Source organism: Marmota flaviventris, chromosome 3, assembly GCF_047511675.1.
Source record: "Marmota flaviventris isolate mMarFla1 chromosome 3, mMarFla1.hap1, whole genome shotgun sequence".
In the NCBI taxonomy this organism is placed as follows: Eukaryota; Metazoa; Chordata; class Mammalia; order Rodentia; family Sciuridae; genus Marmota; species Marmota flaviventris.
Genome location: NC_092500.1, coordinates 70780850 through 70795849, shown reverse-complemented (window position 1 = coordinate 70795849; position 15000 = coordinate 70780850). Strand labels below are relative to the sequence as shown.

The following is a 15000-nucleotide window of genomic DNA, read 5'->3' as shown; positions in this document are numbered from 1 at the left end:
CTCTTAGGAGCCAAAAAGTCCTTTTTGGCAAGAGACTTTTACTTACCTCAAAGGGCAAGAAATTCCAACAGGACAACCAAGGGTCCTCCAGAGTTTTGGGAAATGCAAAAGCATGCCCATCATTCTTTGGAGACCCAACACCTTCAAATCACCAATAGAGAGAGCAGCTTCATTGCTTCAGTTCCATTATGAGCAGATGAATCTCTTTATCAGGACCAAACTAGTTTGCTTTTGTATCATTTTTTTTTTTAATGAAACAAAATTGTTTTTTCTGCCTTTGGTAAAATAAAGGTCTAAAAATTTTTTTTTTTTTTTTTTTTTTTTTGACAGAGAAAAAGACAAGCATATGAATCTAACCTCATCTGCCACGGACTGCAACTAGAAGCAACAAGATCAGTAAGTGGTAGTCTCTTTGCCAGCTTCAGCTGACTATGTTCTTGGGAATTTGCATGGCACTTGGAATTCAAGGATGTCAGTGGCAATGTGCAGTCCTGGCCAGGATGCTGTCATAGACTGGAAAAGGAGTTAGTCAAAATTGACATTCTGTAGCAGATATTATTTTTTTCTCATCAAAGACAACAAATTTTTTTAATAGCCAAGGAATTTAATAATGAACGCTTGTACAACAGATTATTTCTTCCTTTAAGAAACTTCTAGAAGTTTTTTTAACTATAAAAATAATAGTTTATGGTAAAAATGAGAATGTAAAAATAGGGAAAATAAAAATCATCTGAATCTTAATCACCCAGAAATAACCTTCTGAAAGTCCTTCTAAGAAACTTTTCTGCCTTCAGATATGTATGTTTCCTCAGATGAAATATGCACATAAACATCAAGTAATTGAACCATTTGACTGTCTAGTATGGAAATAAAAATTTTAAAAATCTGGAGTCTTTAATGCTGAAAAATTACATCAGAGAATGGAGCTTAAAAAGTCCCATTTGTGTACCCTTACCAGCCAAAAAGTGTGTATGTGTGTGTGTGTGTGTGTGTGTTAGCCCTTTCAAAAGAGGAATTATTATTTCATGGTTTCATAATTTGCTTTTCCCTTAATATATAATAAAAGCGTTTCTATACCAATAAATATTATTCTTTGGCATTTTTAATGGCCACATAACATAATGAATAGATATATAAGAAATTAAGTAGTCCATTTCTAGTTTTAGAAAATTAAAAATTTTTATTAGTTATAGCATTACAATGAGTGTTCTAGTGTTTCCAAATCACTAATTTGGATGGAGTGATAGACGAATTGGTAAGGTTAGTTTTATCATTTAAAATGTTATTTTCATAAAAGAACCCTGATAATGATTTGAATTACTTTGTTAATTCAAACTAAGGAGTTATCTTAAAATTTTATATGGGTTTGCAAATCTATTTTTATTTTATCTTCACTCATACTGGTATCCTCTGGGCATATGTATTTTTTTTTTTAACTGCCAGCCCATTAAAAAAAATGTTTTAAATTTTGAAAATAGTTGGTTTGATTTCCTGGTCCATGTTTTATTCTTCCCTTACAGGTTTTGGATGACAAGATTGTATTTGTTAAAGTACACGCACCATGGGATGTGTTATGTACATATGCTGAGATCATGCACATCAAATTGCCTCTGAAACCCAATGATCTGAAAACCCGTTCCTCGGCCTTTGATAGTTTCAACTGGTTTACCAAAGTCCTCCGAGTAGATGAACGTCTCATCAAGCCAGAGCAAGAGTTTTTCACTGCCCCATTTGAGAAGAATCGAATGAATGATTTTTACATTGTTGATAAAGATTCCTTCTTCAATCCAGCTACCAGAAGCCGCATTGTGAGTCTAAACCAAATTTAGTTTCTGTCTTAGGGTGATTTGGAACCTACTGTTGAGTAATTAGTGATTTGGTTGGTGTGGTCTGATTTTTTTTTTTTTTAAAGCAGAAAAAAAAAATTCCTTCAGATTCCTGTTAAGTAGTAAACAGTGACTGGATTGGTTTGTTCTGCTCTATAAACCACATTATTTTGGAATCGTTTTAGGTCTACTTTATCCTCTCCCGAGTGAAGTATCACGTGGTAAACAATGTTAGCAAGTTTGGGATTAACAGACTTGTAAGTTCTGGAATCTACAAGGCAGCTTTCCCTCTCCATGATGTAAGTCAAATAACAAAAATGAAGTTAAGAGACCTAATGTATACTCTTAGTGTTGACAAGAGAGAAGTACTGACCTTCCTAAACTTATGTCTCTTTCTTGGTAACATAGAGATAACATACTGAAGGCTGGAGTTGTATGTAGCTCAGTGGTTGAGCACTTGCCTCACAAGTGTGAGGCACTGGGTTTGATCTTAGCACCACATTAAAAAAAAAAAAAAGGCATTGAGTCCATATTACAACTAAAAAAAGATAACATACTGCAAGATTATGAACTTGCTTAACGCAAGAAAGAACCAGACTGTTTTAAATTTTTTTTTTTAATATTTATTTATTTTTTTTAGTTTTCGGCAGACACAACATATTTGTTTGTATGTGGTGCTGAGGATCGAACCCGGGCCGCACGCATGCCAGGCGACTGCGCTACCGTTTGAGCCACATCCCAGCCCCATAACCAGACTGTTTTGTTCACTAGTGGATCCCAGGCATAGAGAATATGCTGTGTTTAAAGGAGTAGATGGATGAATGAGCCGTTTCTTTCCTGCAGTTTACACACACTGCCAACAGATGAGCAGTCACCCTATATGAGCATCTCTGGGGCCCAAAGTCCTATTCTGACACTTCCTAGCTCTGTGAACTTGTGAAAGACACTTAGCCTTTCTGTGCCTCGGTATCTTCATTAATAAAGTGGGAATAATAATATTCCTTACTTCATAGAATTGTTATGACGATTAATTAAATTAATCCATGCTGATGTTATTCCTTAGCATACAAGAAGTACTGTGTGCTAGCCATTTTCATAATGACTGACAGATATTTTTTATCAACCAGAAAAGTATGAGTTCTTTGTAACCAAATAGGTGTTAGAAATTCTCATTTATCATTTTCTGCAACACAGACTTCTTCCCTCTTGAAATACTATTTTCAAATCATGCCCTGTAATATTCAGGCCTTTAAAAAAGCATCTATTAGGCATGTATCACAATGGCAAAATCCCAGATTGGCGACATTTTTTAAGGACTACAAGTGGAGACCACAGCAACCCCTTGAATTGAATTGCACTTCTCTATCTGGTAGCATCTCATATTAAGTGAAATTTTAAAAATGTGACTGATTTAATGATTCCATAAATGCAGGTACATGATGTCTGAAGTTGTTTACATAAATTCTGTTATTGAAATAAATACCACATTTCATTGCATTGTTACTTTGTTATATTTAGTTTAATCAGTTTATCAACCTATAAAACCAAAGAAAACAAGGACTGAGATTGATCAGTACTACTGTGTAGTATGTTTATGATGAATGAGGACAATACTGAAGTGCACAGTGTACAAAACTAGGACACCAAACAGCTACTCGATACACTTGACTAAACAGACAGGGGAGCTGGGTGGAGAAGCAGATGCTGAGCTTCCTAAGAAATCCTATTTGGCCATTCAGGCTGACAGTCTGCATGTTTTATTTTTATGCTCCAACAAAAATTAACAACTGTAGTGTGATATGAACTTTGGGGACACTTGTAAGTAGTTGTTCTGAAGATTAATTTGGAATGCCAGAGTTCTGGAGTGTTTGGTTGACATTTGCCCACGCCCAGGTCTTTTCCACTAAAGCATCTTAGAATCGCAGTGGTCCCACATCCTGGTCAGGGAATGATCCTGTGTGGTGGTTGGGAGGGAAGTGGGTAGAGGTGAAGGCCAAGACTAGGCAGGGTGGTAATTGGGTTCTAGGATATGAAGAAGGAAAATGAGTCAGACGGGAGAAAGGGTGATTGAATGTAGGCAGAGGCAAGTTTTTTTTTTTTTTTTTTTAATAAGCTATATAAATAATATGATGTCAAGTTGCTTTGTTGTTTATATTCTATATGTTGTTATAGAATAATTGCTGAATTGGGAAAAATGAAACCTGGGTTTTAGAATTGGCCCTGCTGCAGGCTTGTCCTGGCCCTGGTTCCCCTATTGTCCAAGGAGACTGTAGGCTTACAGATGTTCCTCCATTGTGGTGATTTTGTCACTTGGGTGGCCCAATTCTTCATTGTTCAGGGCTCCCCCATGAGTAGGCTGGTAAGCATCCCTGGGGCTCCCACTGAGTTCCTGCATTGCTTCCCAGAATCACAACATCTGAGCATTCATCTCTGTCTACATTCACAATTAGTCCTAAGAGAGAGAGTAGTAGCCCTGATTTAGAATCAGTAAAAATTAGATGGTATTTCCATCCCTTCCAGCAAGTGAGGGCCCCTTTTTACAAATGGCTGTGAAGTATTAGTGCCACCTTTAATAAACACATTTGTGGAAACATGATGATTATGGTGCTCATTAGTCTCCTTTTGCTTCCCAGTGCCAATTCGGCAGTCGGTCAGAGGACCCCAGCTGCCCTAATGAAAGGTACCTTCTGTACAGGGAATGGGCTCATCCTCGAAGCATATATAAGAAGCAGCCTCTTGATCTTATCAGGTGAGTTGTTGTAGAGAACCCTGTAGTGGGAAGCATTCAGGGTTATCTTCGTAACATGTAAGTATGATGATATTCAAGACATATTGCCAACCATGGAAGTTCACCCAGAGCGCTGAGCTTTGCACTTTTTAGGGTGTTTTACTGAGGCTTCATTTCCTAGGCATGATCAACTGACTCATCACCCAGGTGACTTAGTTTCTAGTCCCTTCGTATTCCTGCAGGTATGGCCGTGGTTCATAGCCCTAACTCTAATCATGTGATTGGTCTCTCTAGCATGACCAGCCCTATTCTCATTCATCTCGTTAACATAAATTAGGGCCCACTATGACTCACTTCCTGGGCATAAACTATCAGGTGTGGTCTGAGGGGCCCACCATGAATAAAAAGACTTTCCTCTCTCAGGATATTCCAAGGGGTTAGAGGTAACCTCCCAAGAACCAGGAGCATGGACCCACCAAATTCCTTATTGCACAGGAATAAATGTTAGGTTTAATTTATGTAATATGGTAAGACAAGTAAATTTTCACTGCTTTTCTGGATGTGCTGTTAGGTACTATTTTATTTTATCTCACAAGAAATAATGAATAACTGGCGGGGGGTGGGGGGGGCGGGGCGTTGTCTTCTCACAACACCAACACTAACTGCTCTCCAGAAGCTTTTGTTTGGGTGAGATGGAGGATCATTGCTGCTGGATAGAGACAAAGAACAGCCAAACACATACACATAAGCAAATTTCTTATTAAAAAAACAAAAGGAGAAAACTTTTAAATTGGAATGAAATAACAGAATAATGAATCTGGGGGATGGGTAGAGAGTTAGTCAAAAAGTTATCTTGGAGTAGGTGACATTTGAGCTGAGAACCAAATAGTGAAAAAGGATCTAGTACCTTGAGGATTTGGAAGAAGTCATTCCAGGAATAGGGGTAGCTAATGCAATGGCCCTGAGCACAGGTTCATTTGACAAGTTCAAGGAAATATGGAAGAGCAGCACTAATGTGAAAGGGATAAGGCATTAAATTAGAGGGGTAGCAGGAACACAGGAAGGACTTTAGACTTTAAGTGCAATGAGAAGCACTTCTAATATTTTAAGTGTTTAATAGTTTTGTCTCATTAATGTTTTGTAGAGATAATGAGAATGGATCACAGGGGGCACAGGATGCAGGAAGAACAGGTCCAGAATGGAGGCTCTGGGTGTAGGCCAGTTGGAAGACTGGGGGAACAGATTGGTAATGCATTTTGGGAGTGGCACTGAGGGGACTTGGTGAAGAATTGGAAGTGGAGGGTGAGGAGAGGAGGAGAGTCAGGTTATTCTCAAGTCAGCCTGGAGTCAAGTGCCTGATGTTTACAGAGAGAGTTTTAAAACACTTGAATCATTTGTTTTATATTTCATTTTGAACATGTACAAAAGAAGAAAAAATAGAACGAGCCTTCATGGGCAAAAACTTAAAAACTCAAAGTCTGTCTTGTTCCATCTTTATCTCTACCTCTTTCCCTGCCTGCCCCACTGGATCATCTTGAAGCAAACCCCAAATGCCATTATTTCTTTAACATTTATTTCTAAAAGACAAAGTGTCTTTTAAATGTAATCTGAATACTTAAAAAATAGTCAATGTTCAGATTTATCTAATTATCTCAGAAATTATTGTTTCTTGGTTCATATCGGGATCCAAACAAGAGCCAGATGTTGCAACTAAAATATCTCCATCTCTGGCCCATGTTTTTGCCTTTGTGTTTCTTGCCTCTGTCCAACTGTTTCAAGAATTCCTTGCATCCTGTTTTGCTGATTTTATTCTCCCCTGTGGTGGTGTTGAGCATGTTCCTCTGTCCTGTGCATTTGCCTTAGATAGTAATGTGATTCTAATCTAGAAGCTTGATTGATTTTGTGCAAAAATACTTGATACATGGAGTTGGATGCTGCTGTCATAAAGATCATAATATCCAGTTATCTCTTTTTTTTTCCTGTGATCATGGTAACTTTTAAATCTAAACTGTTTAGATTTGTGATTTCATAGAGATTTAATTTCATTCATTTAGTTATACTTTAATTCTCTCCTACTTCATTTATTAGCTAGCTAATAATCAGGAAGAGTCACTTTTATTAACTCTGATTTCCCTGTAGAACAAGATTTTAAATGAAGCTGTTTGTATATATGTAAATACAGCATTCCCTGGGGGACTGATTCCAGGGCCCTTCTGGAATACTAAAATACCCAGATACTCATGTTCCTTATGGAAAATGGTGTAGTATTTGCACACAACCCATGTATATCCTCCCATACACTTTAAATCATTTCTAGATTACTAATGATACCTAATACATTGTAAATGCTATGGAAATAGTTATTATACTAGATTCTTTAGGAATAATGACAAGAAAAAAAAAAAAAAGCCTGTACATGTTCAATATGGACACATTTCTTTTTCTCCCAGTATTTTCAGGCAATGGCTGGTTGAATCTGTGAATGTAGAACTCACTGATGTGGAGGGATGACTGTATTTGAGGTCATCCCTGTGCAGTTTTCCTATTATTGATTTCCTTTTGTATTAAACCTTTATCATCTGATGGGAAGGTGGAGGTTTGAAGGGTTCTTAATCATTTTTTGGTAATGTTTAACCAATTTCCCCACTGTTTTAATTATATCTTATGAAGGGAAGTCCATTTAACTCTTCCCCATCCCAAGTCCACATGTATGTTCCTTTGCTTTATTGCTTCACTAGTAACTCCTTGAGCATCCAGGCTGCTAACCTTCATCTGTGGTTCCCAGAGATTACCAAAAGGGAAAGTAAACTAAACAAACCGGAAAGAGCAACCTGTAAGAAACAGGCTTTGCAGAGAGAAAAAAGAAAAGTTTCTCCCTCAAAACTCCAATCAGAAAATGGGAGTCAATTCTGCTCTTGTTCACCAGACAAGAGCAGGATTCTATAAAAGGGATCATTGCAAGAGTAAAATGTAGCTTGTGAAAATTAAAAATGTGATAGAAAAACTCCAGTAGGTTTTTGTGATAAACCACCTCCTGGGTTTAAATACACTGAGGAAGTCATACAACAGGGAAGAGTCTGGGGCTGAATTGTTGATAAGTTCACCGAGCACCAAGCATTGAGCCATTAAGACAATTATTAATTCCAAGGAAAACAAAACATGGGCAGGAAAGCAAAAGTAATCATAGCAGATGACTTGATTCAGTTGTGAATCATGTGTACAGAGTCATAGCAATGTAAAACAAGAGTATCAACCTAACCAAAAATTATAATGTAACTATGTCAAGAGGATGGAAACAGAGATATGAATATGTAGATGAAGTGGGGTTGAAAGAGAGCTTACTCCTTATCTTCCAGATAGAAAGTCAATAGGTGATACATAAAACTGATGAATCAGTAACCAGCTCTTCTTGCATATTATTTTTAGATATGAAAGTAATAAAGAATCAGTTTTAAAAGTTTAAAGTGGCTGTCTCTGTGCAGCAAGAGATAGGTTGGGGACTGTTCCTTTTTATAGTCAGTCTTCTCGACTATTTGATTCTTTAAAGCCGAGTTTTTTAAATTGATGATAGAAGTTGGGATGTTTTTGGCAGAAAAACATTGATCAGAGAATATCTCATCTTAAGGGACCCTCATTATCCCCAGCTTCTCAGAACTAGGAGACAGGTTTCCATTTAAGATTTGGAAAACCTTTCAAACCTTGCCTTCAGTGTAACAGGACATGCCTTAGGAAGTAATGAACTCTTTGTCACTGTAAATATCCAAGCTAAGACCACCTGACCAGCTATCTAAATATGACAGGATATTTTTACCATTGGAAGGTTGGACTGGGAAACCTCTAAGATTCTTTCCAATTTTAAATATGACCAGGATGGAATGGTTTATCAGAACTATTATTCATCTTGTTTCCCATTACTGTACTGTACATTTAAAGCTGGGTACTTTATAAAGAAAAGAGGTTTATTTAGCTTACAGTTTGAGAGGCTGCAAGTCCAAAGAGCATAATGCCAACTCTTGTTAGGACCCCCCTGGCTGGGTCACATCAGGGCTGGAGCACATTTTTAAGGGAGGGGTCACAAGGCAAGATAGGAGGGCAGACGGAGGGGAGGAGCAAGTCTTGTCTCTTTATAATGACCTCTCGTGAGATCTAACTCAGGGTCTCACAAGAACTATCTTAATTCCTTTGGAGGGCGAGGTCTCCGTCCACTTGGATCCACCTCTTATATCTCCACACTGGGCATCAAGCTTCCAGTACATGAGCTCTTTGATGACACATTTAGCCCATATCTAAACCGTGGCAAGAACATGCTATAGAAAGCGTAACAGAAAACATGCCGAGACACCTCAAACTCCTTGCCAGGTTTTTCTCTCCCAGGCACCGTCCTGAGCCTGCCAGCCATGAGCCAGACAACAAAGCCTCAGACACAGGAAAATGGACACACTTTGTTCCTCCCTTACCCTCATCCCATGTTGTTCCCAACCCTTCATTTTCCCCGTGGATGAGGCCTCCTGCCAGGCCTGTGGCGCTGGTCCAGACCAGGGATATTCCTCTCTGAAGCCTCCCAGGACTCCAGGTTGTTCTCAGAGCAAAGTCCCCAGTAGGCAAAGCCCAGGGAGTTCAACCCAGCTTCACACTGAACCCTGAGTCTCCTCCATGTCTCAGAGCTAAGCAAGTCTCCAGATTCCACCCACCAAGACAGACAGGCGGGATTCAGCTGAGGAAAAGGCAGCAGCAGCATTTGCCTGAACAACCACTTGTTGTTTTCTCCTGTCCCCGAACCCTCCCTCTCTGATGTATTTGGCCTCCTTCTCTGGAATAATTCTGGCTCTGCTGCTTGCTCAGCCCCCACTCTTCTAATCTTTCCTACCTCCCCTTTTCCATTTTACCCCAAGTTACATCATTAATTAACTTTTAAAACTTAGAAAACACAGAAGTGGTAGATATAAGAAATATAGGGCCGTGGATTTCTCATTCACATATACCCTCCCTCTCTCGTTCTCACAATGAGTTTTTTTTTTAAAAAAACTTTGGCCAGAGACCAAACTATGTATTCTTTTTTTCCCCTTATGCATATATACCTATGATAAAGTTTGATTTATAAATAAGCACATTAAAGACAGCTAACAAAATTGAACAATCATATGCTGTAATAAGCACTATTTGAATGGGGTCTCTTTCTGTAGTATCTTAATGTACCCTACCCAACTTTCTTTTTCTTGACCACAGGTAACAGAAACCACTGAAAGTGAGACTCAGATGGCGGGGGGGGGGGGGGGGGCGGCGGGGGGACCACTGTATTAAATTTAGTGTTACCTGAGGTTTCAGACATCTGCTGGGGATCTTTGTATCCCCTACAGATGGGGGGTGGGCAACAGTATTATTATCAGTCGTTTTCTTCTTATTATTTGTGACCTACATTATATTTCCTTCAAAGGAAAGTTTGCCAAGGCAGATAAGTGAAAAAATTGTTTATTTTGTTTCAGGCATATTAAAAATACTATTCTGAAGAATGTGTAAACTAGGACTAGTCTTTACAGAGAGCGATGTTGATGCTCCTTTTGCTCCGTAGTCAGCATTTTGCTTTCTCCTGCTCTCCTTTAAATTTACTTTGCTTCAACAGGCAAACCCGTGATAATGATCAGTGCTTCCATAATGTGTAATGCATTTTGGTTTCATAGCAGAATTTGGGATCTGCTCCGAAGACGGACATGTTTTAAGGGTGAATTGAGTCAGAGGCTTATGCTTAAAGCCTCCTTTGTTTAAAATCAGAAAATAATATTAGGATGAAGCTGCAGAGTGATTATTTGTGTCTTCTAAAACTAATTTCTGTCTGTCTTCAGGAAATACTATGGAGAGAAGATTGGAATCTACTTTGCTTGGCTGGGCTATTACACTCAGATGCTTCTGCTGGCTGCAGTGGTGGGGGTGGCCTGCTTTCTCTACGGATATCTTAATCAAGATAACTGTACATGGAGGTAACCTCTGTTTATTCCTTGTTGTCACACTGAAAAGTTGATTAGACATAAAATTATTTGCAGGATTTTAGGCTATTTTGGTAAAAGAAGACTCCATGCAGAACACTCATTTCTTTGGATGCTATATCCCCTTTGTTTTAATAACTAAGTGAAATGGAAAAAAATTTTTCTCAGATAATCCAACCCAGCCTCTGACAGGAATATTACCCTTAGGAAACACTCCAATATTTTAAGACAATACTTTGTTTGAAAAAGAAAGGAGGACTGGAGGGAGAATTGCCCTTGAACTTCTAGCCCCAGAGGAATGCTTCACTCAGCTTTGCAGATATGGGCCAAGAGCAGCTCCTATTTCTTCAGGGTTTCCATGGGAAAACTGATAGAGCTGGTGTTTTTCAGCTTTTCAAAATGGGTTTCTAATCTGTATTAAGAATTCATGTTTAATAACTCAAGTAAATAGTCACTGTTTTTTTTTTTTTTTTTTAACTTTTACAAAATTATTCCTGACTCTGTTTGGGAAAACAAGTGAGAGAATTCATTTATGCTTGATTTTGGAATTCAAACACCAGCTGCACTTTCTAAAGGCAAGTCCCTCGGTGCCAGAGCACTCTGAATTTCACTCTCACTGTCCTGAATTGTTGCCATTCCTCCATTTGGGGGGTCTCAACCTCCAGAAAGGGATGCAGCACTGAACCAGACATTTTCTGTTGATCATCTGGCCTCTGTCCATGTGTAACAGCCAGATCAAAATTTCTGGGAACCATTAATGAGTTGATGACCAAATTTTTCAAGCCCCAAGCATATCAGCCTGGCTCCTGAGGCAGGATGCTTACATGGCTGCCCCATGCATGGGTGTAATTGCCCATTCCATTTATGGGGGATTGGCTTCTTAGCTAGAAAGCTGTAGATGGTTTGTCAAGTACTCTCCCCTCTTCACTGAAAAAGAGTTTGGGCCAAAGGCTGAATGTTGATACTTTCCCCCTGAATTTGTGCTTGGCTTCTCCATTGTTTCATGTACTGTTCCAGCCCAAAACAAAAAACAATAACCAAAAAAAAAAAAAAAAAAGGCGTCTTAAAAATACATTTGTAGACTATGAAAGTTGCATTTTGATAAGGTTCTCATGTGGTTGTTCTTATTGTAACTCATTTTATGAAATCACCATGGTAGTCATATCACATATTTCCTGCCATTTCACACAGATTGTTTTATGGAAAATAGAAGGAGGGTCTTGGGGATATAGTCCTGTGCTCAAAAAGATTTGGCTTTAATTATGTACTAAATATCTTTAAAATGTTTTGAATGTATAAATTTGAAATATTTTCAGTTCTATCACATACTTGTAGATTCACAAGAATAGAAAATACATTTAAGGTATGAAGAATAATGATACATCATCCAATTTAAGAAAAAGAACAGAAGTGTTGTCTTCAAACAACAGTGCTTTCCTCAATTCCTTACCCGACCCCATCTTCTTTGGAAATAACTACTCTATTAAATTTTATATTTGTCATTCCTGTACACTTACTGATATTTTAAAATCACATTTGTAGCTTAGACCCATAAAGTCAATTTAATTTTGTGGTTTTGAAAACACGTAGACACTTAAGTGGGGGATATTGTAGGTATTTCCTCTTCTTTAAAATGTTTCAAGTTGATATATCCCTTTTTAAAATAACAGGCGTTTTTTTAGTCGTAGATGGACACAATATTTTTTATTCTCTTCATTTATTTATATATATGTGGTGCTGAGGATCGAACCCAGCACCCCACAAATGTTAGGTAAGCACTCTACCACTGAGCTACAACTCCAGCCTCTAAAATAATAGTTTTATCAAGATATAATTTATATACTACAAAAGTCACCCATTTAGAGTGTTCAGCTCAGGTGTTTTGAGTACACTCACAGTCTTATGCAGCCACCACCCATCTAATTTTTAGAACCTTTCATCTCTCCTAAAATAAACAAGTGCCCATTAGCAGTTCATTTCCTAATACCCTTTTCCCTTAGCTCCTGGTAACCACTAACCTGTTTTCTGTTCTCTGGACATTTCATAGGAGTGGAGCTGTACAGCATGTGGCTTTTTATAACCATCTTCTTTCCCTGAGCACATTGCTTTCATCCATGTTCTAGCATTGATCAGTCCTTCACTCCCTTTTGTGGTCAGGTGATATTCCATTGTATGGATTTGCCACGTTATCCTTTCATCTGATGATGGACATTGGTGATATTATTCCTTTTTTGGCTGTTATGAATAATTCTGCTATAAATATACTACTGTGAACATTTATTGACAAGCTTTTTTATGACATCCAATTTACCTACTTTTTTCTTTTGCTTTTTTTTTTTATTTCTTAAGTTGTAAATAGATACAATCTTTATTGGTTTATTTTTATGTGGTGCTGAGGATCGAACCCAGTGCCTCATGTGTGTGAGGCAGGTATTCTACCACTGAGCTACAACCCCAGCCCACCTACTTTTTTCTTTTATTATTTGTGCTTTTTCCAAGAAGTCAGTAATTCTCATTCATGATTTTCTTAGTGTTTATCTTCTAAGAGTTTTATGGTTTCAGGTCTGTTATTGATTCATTTTGAGTTAATTTTTCATGCTCATTTTTCATGCACACATTCCAGGTGCCCCAGACCATCCTACAGAGGACTGCTTATTTCCCCATTGAGTTATCTTGGCATTCTTGTTGAAAATTGGCTATTACCAATTCTTTCCCATTGATCAACACATACTAAGTTTGATTATTGTAGTAAATTTTTAAATTAAAAATGTCAAAAAAAATTTTGAGGGGTATTTTTGTTTGTTTTGTTGGGGGACTGGGGATTGAACCCAGGATTGCTCTACCACTCACCTACATCCCCAGTCCTTTATTTTTAAAAATTAAGACAGGGTCTCACTAAGTTGCTGAAGCTGGCCTCAAATTTGCAGTCTTCCTGCCTCCCCAGTTGCTGGGATTATAGGCATTGACCACCATGCCTGGCTCTGCCCCTTTTAGTGTATGAGGTTGTGTTCATTTTTTCATTCCTTTTTCTTTCCATTCCTCAATTTGGGTAATCTTAATAGACCAGCTTTAACACCACCGATTCTTTGTTTTTGGGTTTGGGGCTTTTTTTTTTTGTACCGGGGATTGAACTCGGGGGCACTCATCACTGAGCCACATCCCCAGCCCTATTTTGTATTTTATTTAGAGACAGGGTCTCTCTGAATTGCTTAGCACCTCAATATTGCTGAGGCTGGCTTTGAACTTGCAATCCTCCTGCCTCAGCCTCCCAAGCTGCTGGGATATAGGCATCAAAGCGACTGGCTTCCACTGATTCTTTCTTCTGCCATTTCATGTCTGCAGCAGAGCCCCTCTAGATAATTTTTTATGGAAGTTATTGTACTTTGCTTTCCTTAAATTTCTAATTTTTTTTAATAATGCCTATCTCTTTATTGATATTCTCATACGGTTCACCTATTTTAATTCTTTGGATATGATTTTCTTTAGTTCTTGAAATACATATAATTGCTTCTGTAAAGTCTTTGTCTAATAAGTGCAATGTATGGGGGTCCTCAGGACAGTTTCTCTTGATTGCTTATTTCCCCTCTGCATTAGAACCATACTTTTCAGTTTCTTGGTGTATGTTGTGATTTTTTTATGTTGAGAACTTGGCATTTTAAATATTATAATGTAGGTGATAGTGAAATCAGGACCCGGCCCCTCCCCACTTTCAGGGTTTGTTGTTACTTTTTGTTGATGCGGGTGTTCTTTGTCCAGCTTCTGTCCTGAGCTAATTCCATAAGGTCTGTATTCTTTGTCAGGTGTGACCTCTGAAGTCTGTGTTCAGTAACTTTAGCTGTCAACTAAAGATTGGATTAACTAGTGATTTCACTAAATGCTAGAACCAGTCATTTCCTTCCCTCTGCCCCCGTGTGTGTGTATAATGTGTTTCACACTCAGACACTCAGGCAGACACTTTTCAGCTCTCCCTTAGCCTTTTGTGTTTTCTCATGCAGAACCTCAGGTTAGCCAGAGGTGAGAGATTCAGGTTACCTTAGGTGTTTCCTGGCCTTCAACAATTCCAGGAGTATGTTGAAGCTTTATAAAACCCTCTATGGTTACCTCAGTCCCTAATTCTTCCTGTTTGGTTTTGGAGTTAACTTCTTGTTAGCCTCTACTGGTATCACTGCCTCAGGCAGCTGCAAAGTTAAACCATTCCTGCTGATTGCTTTCAGTGGACATCTGGGGGACTGGGCTGTTTGCACAGTCTGAGCCCTGAATACAAGGTCAAAATGACAAATACTGTGCCTGGAGCATTTCCAGAGAGCTTCTAGATAGGTCCAATACTGACAATTCTCTGGGGTTTTGGGGTAGCTCCAAACTACTTTGGCTTTCTGGTTTTTAAGGTTACCATGAAACTTGGAAGATAGGGATGGGAATTGGTCCAGTTAAAATGCCACAAAGCTCACTGTTCTTAGATATTTAG

General features: G+C 38.4%; 1 protein-coding gene across 4 annotated transcripts in view; it reads left to right on the top strand.

The window, feature by feature from the left end:
• The window catches only part of Ano6 (anoctamin 6), a 191987-nt gene that overhangs the window by 119313 nt on the left and 57674 nt on the right, over positions 1-15000 (top strand). For all 4 annotated transcript variants that reach the window (XM_071609945.1, XM_071609946.1, XM_071609944.1 and 1 more), the window contains 5 exons: positions 331-396; positions 1521-1808; positions 2012-2125; positions 4460-4575; positions 10395-10529. In XM_071609945.1, the coding sequence (XP_071466046.1) occupies positions 331-396; positions 1521-1808; positions 2012-2125; positions 4460-4575; positions 10395-10529 (719 nt within the window). The remainder of the gene's footprint in view (positions 1-330; positions 397-1520; positions 1809-2011; positions 2126-4459; positions 4576-10394; positions 10530-15000) is intronic.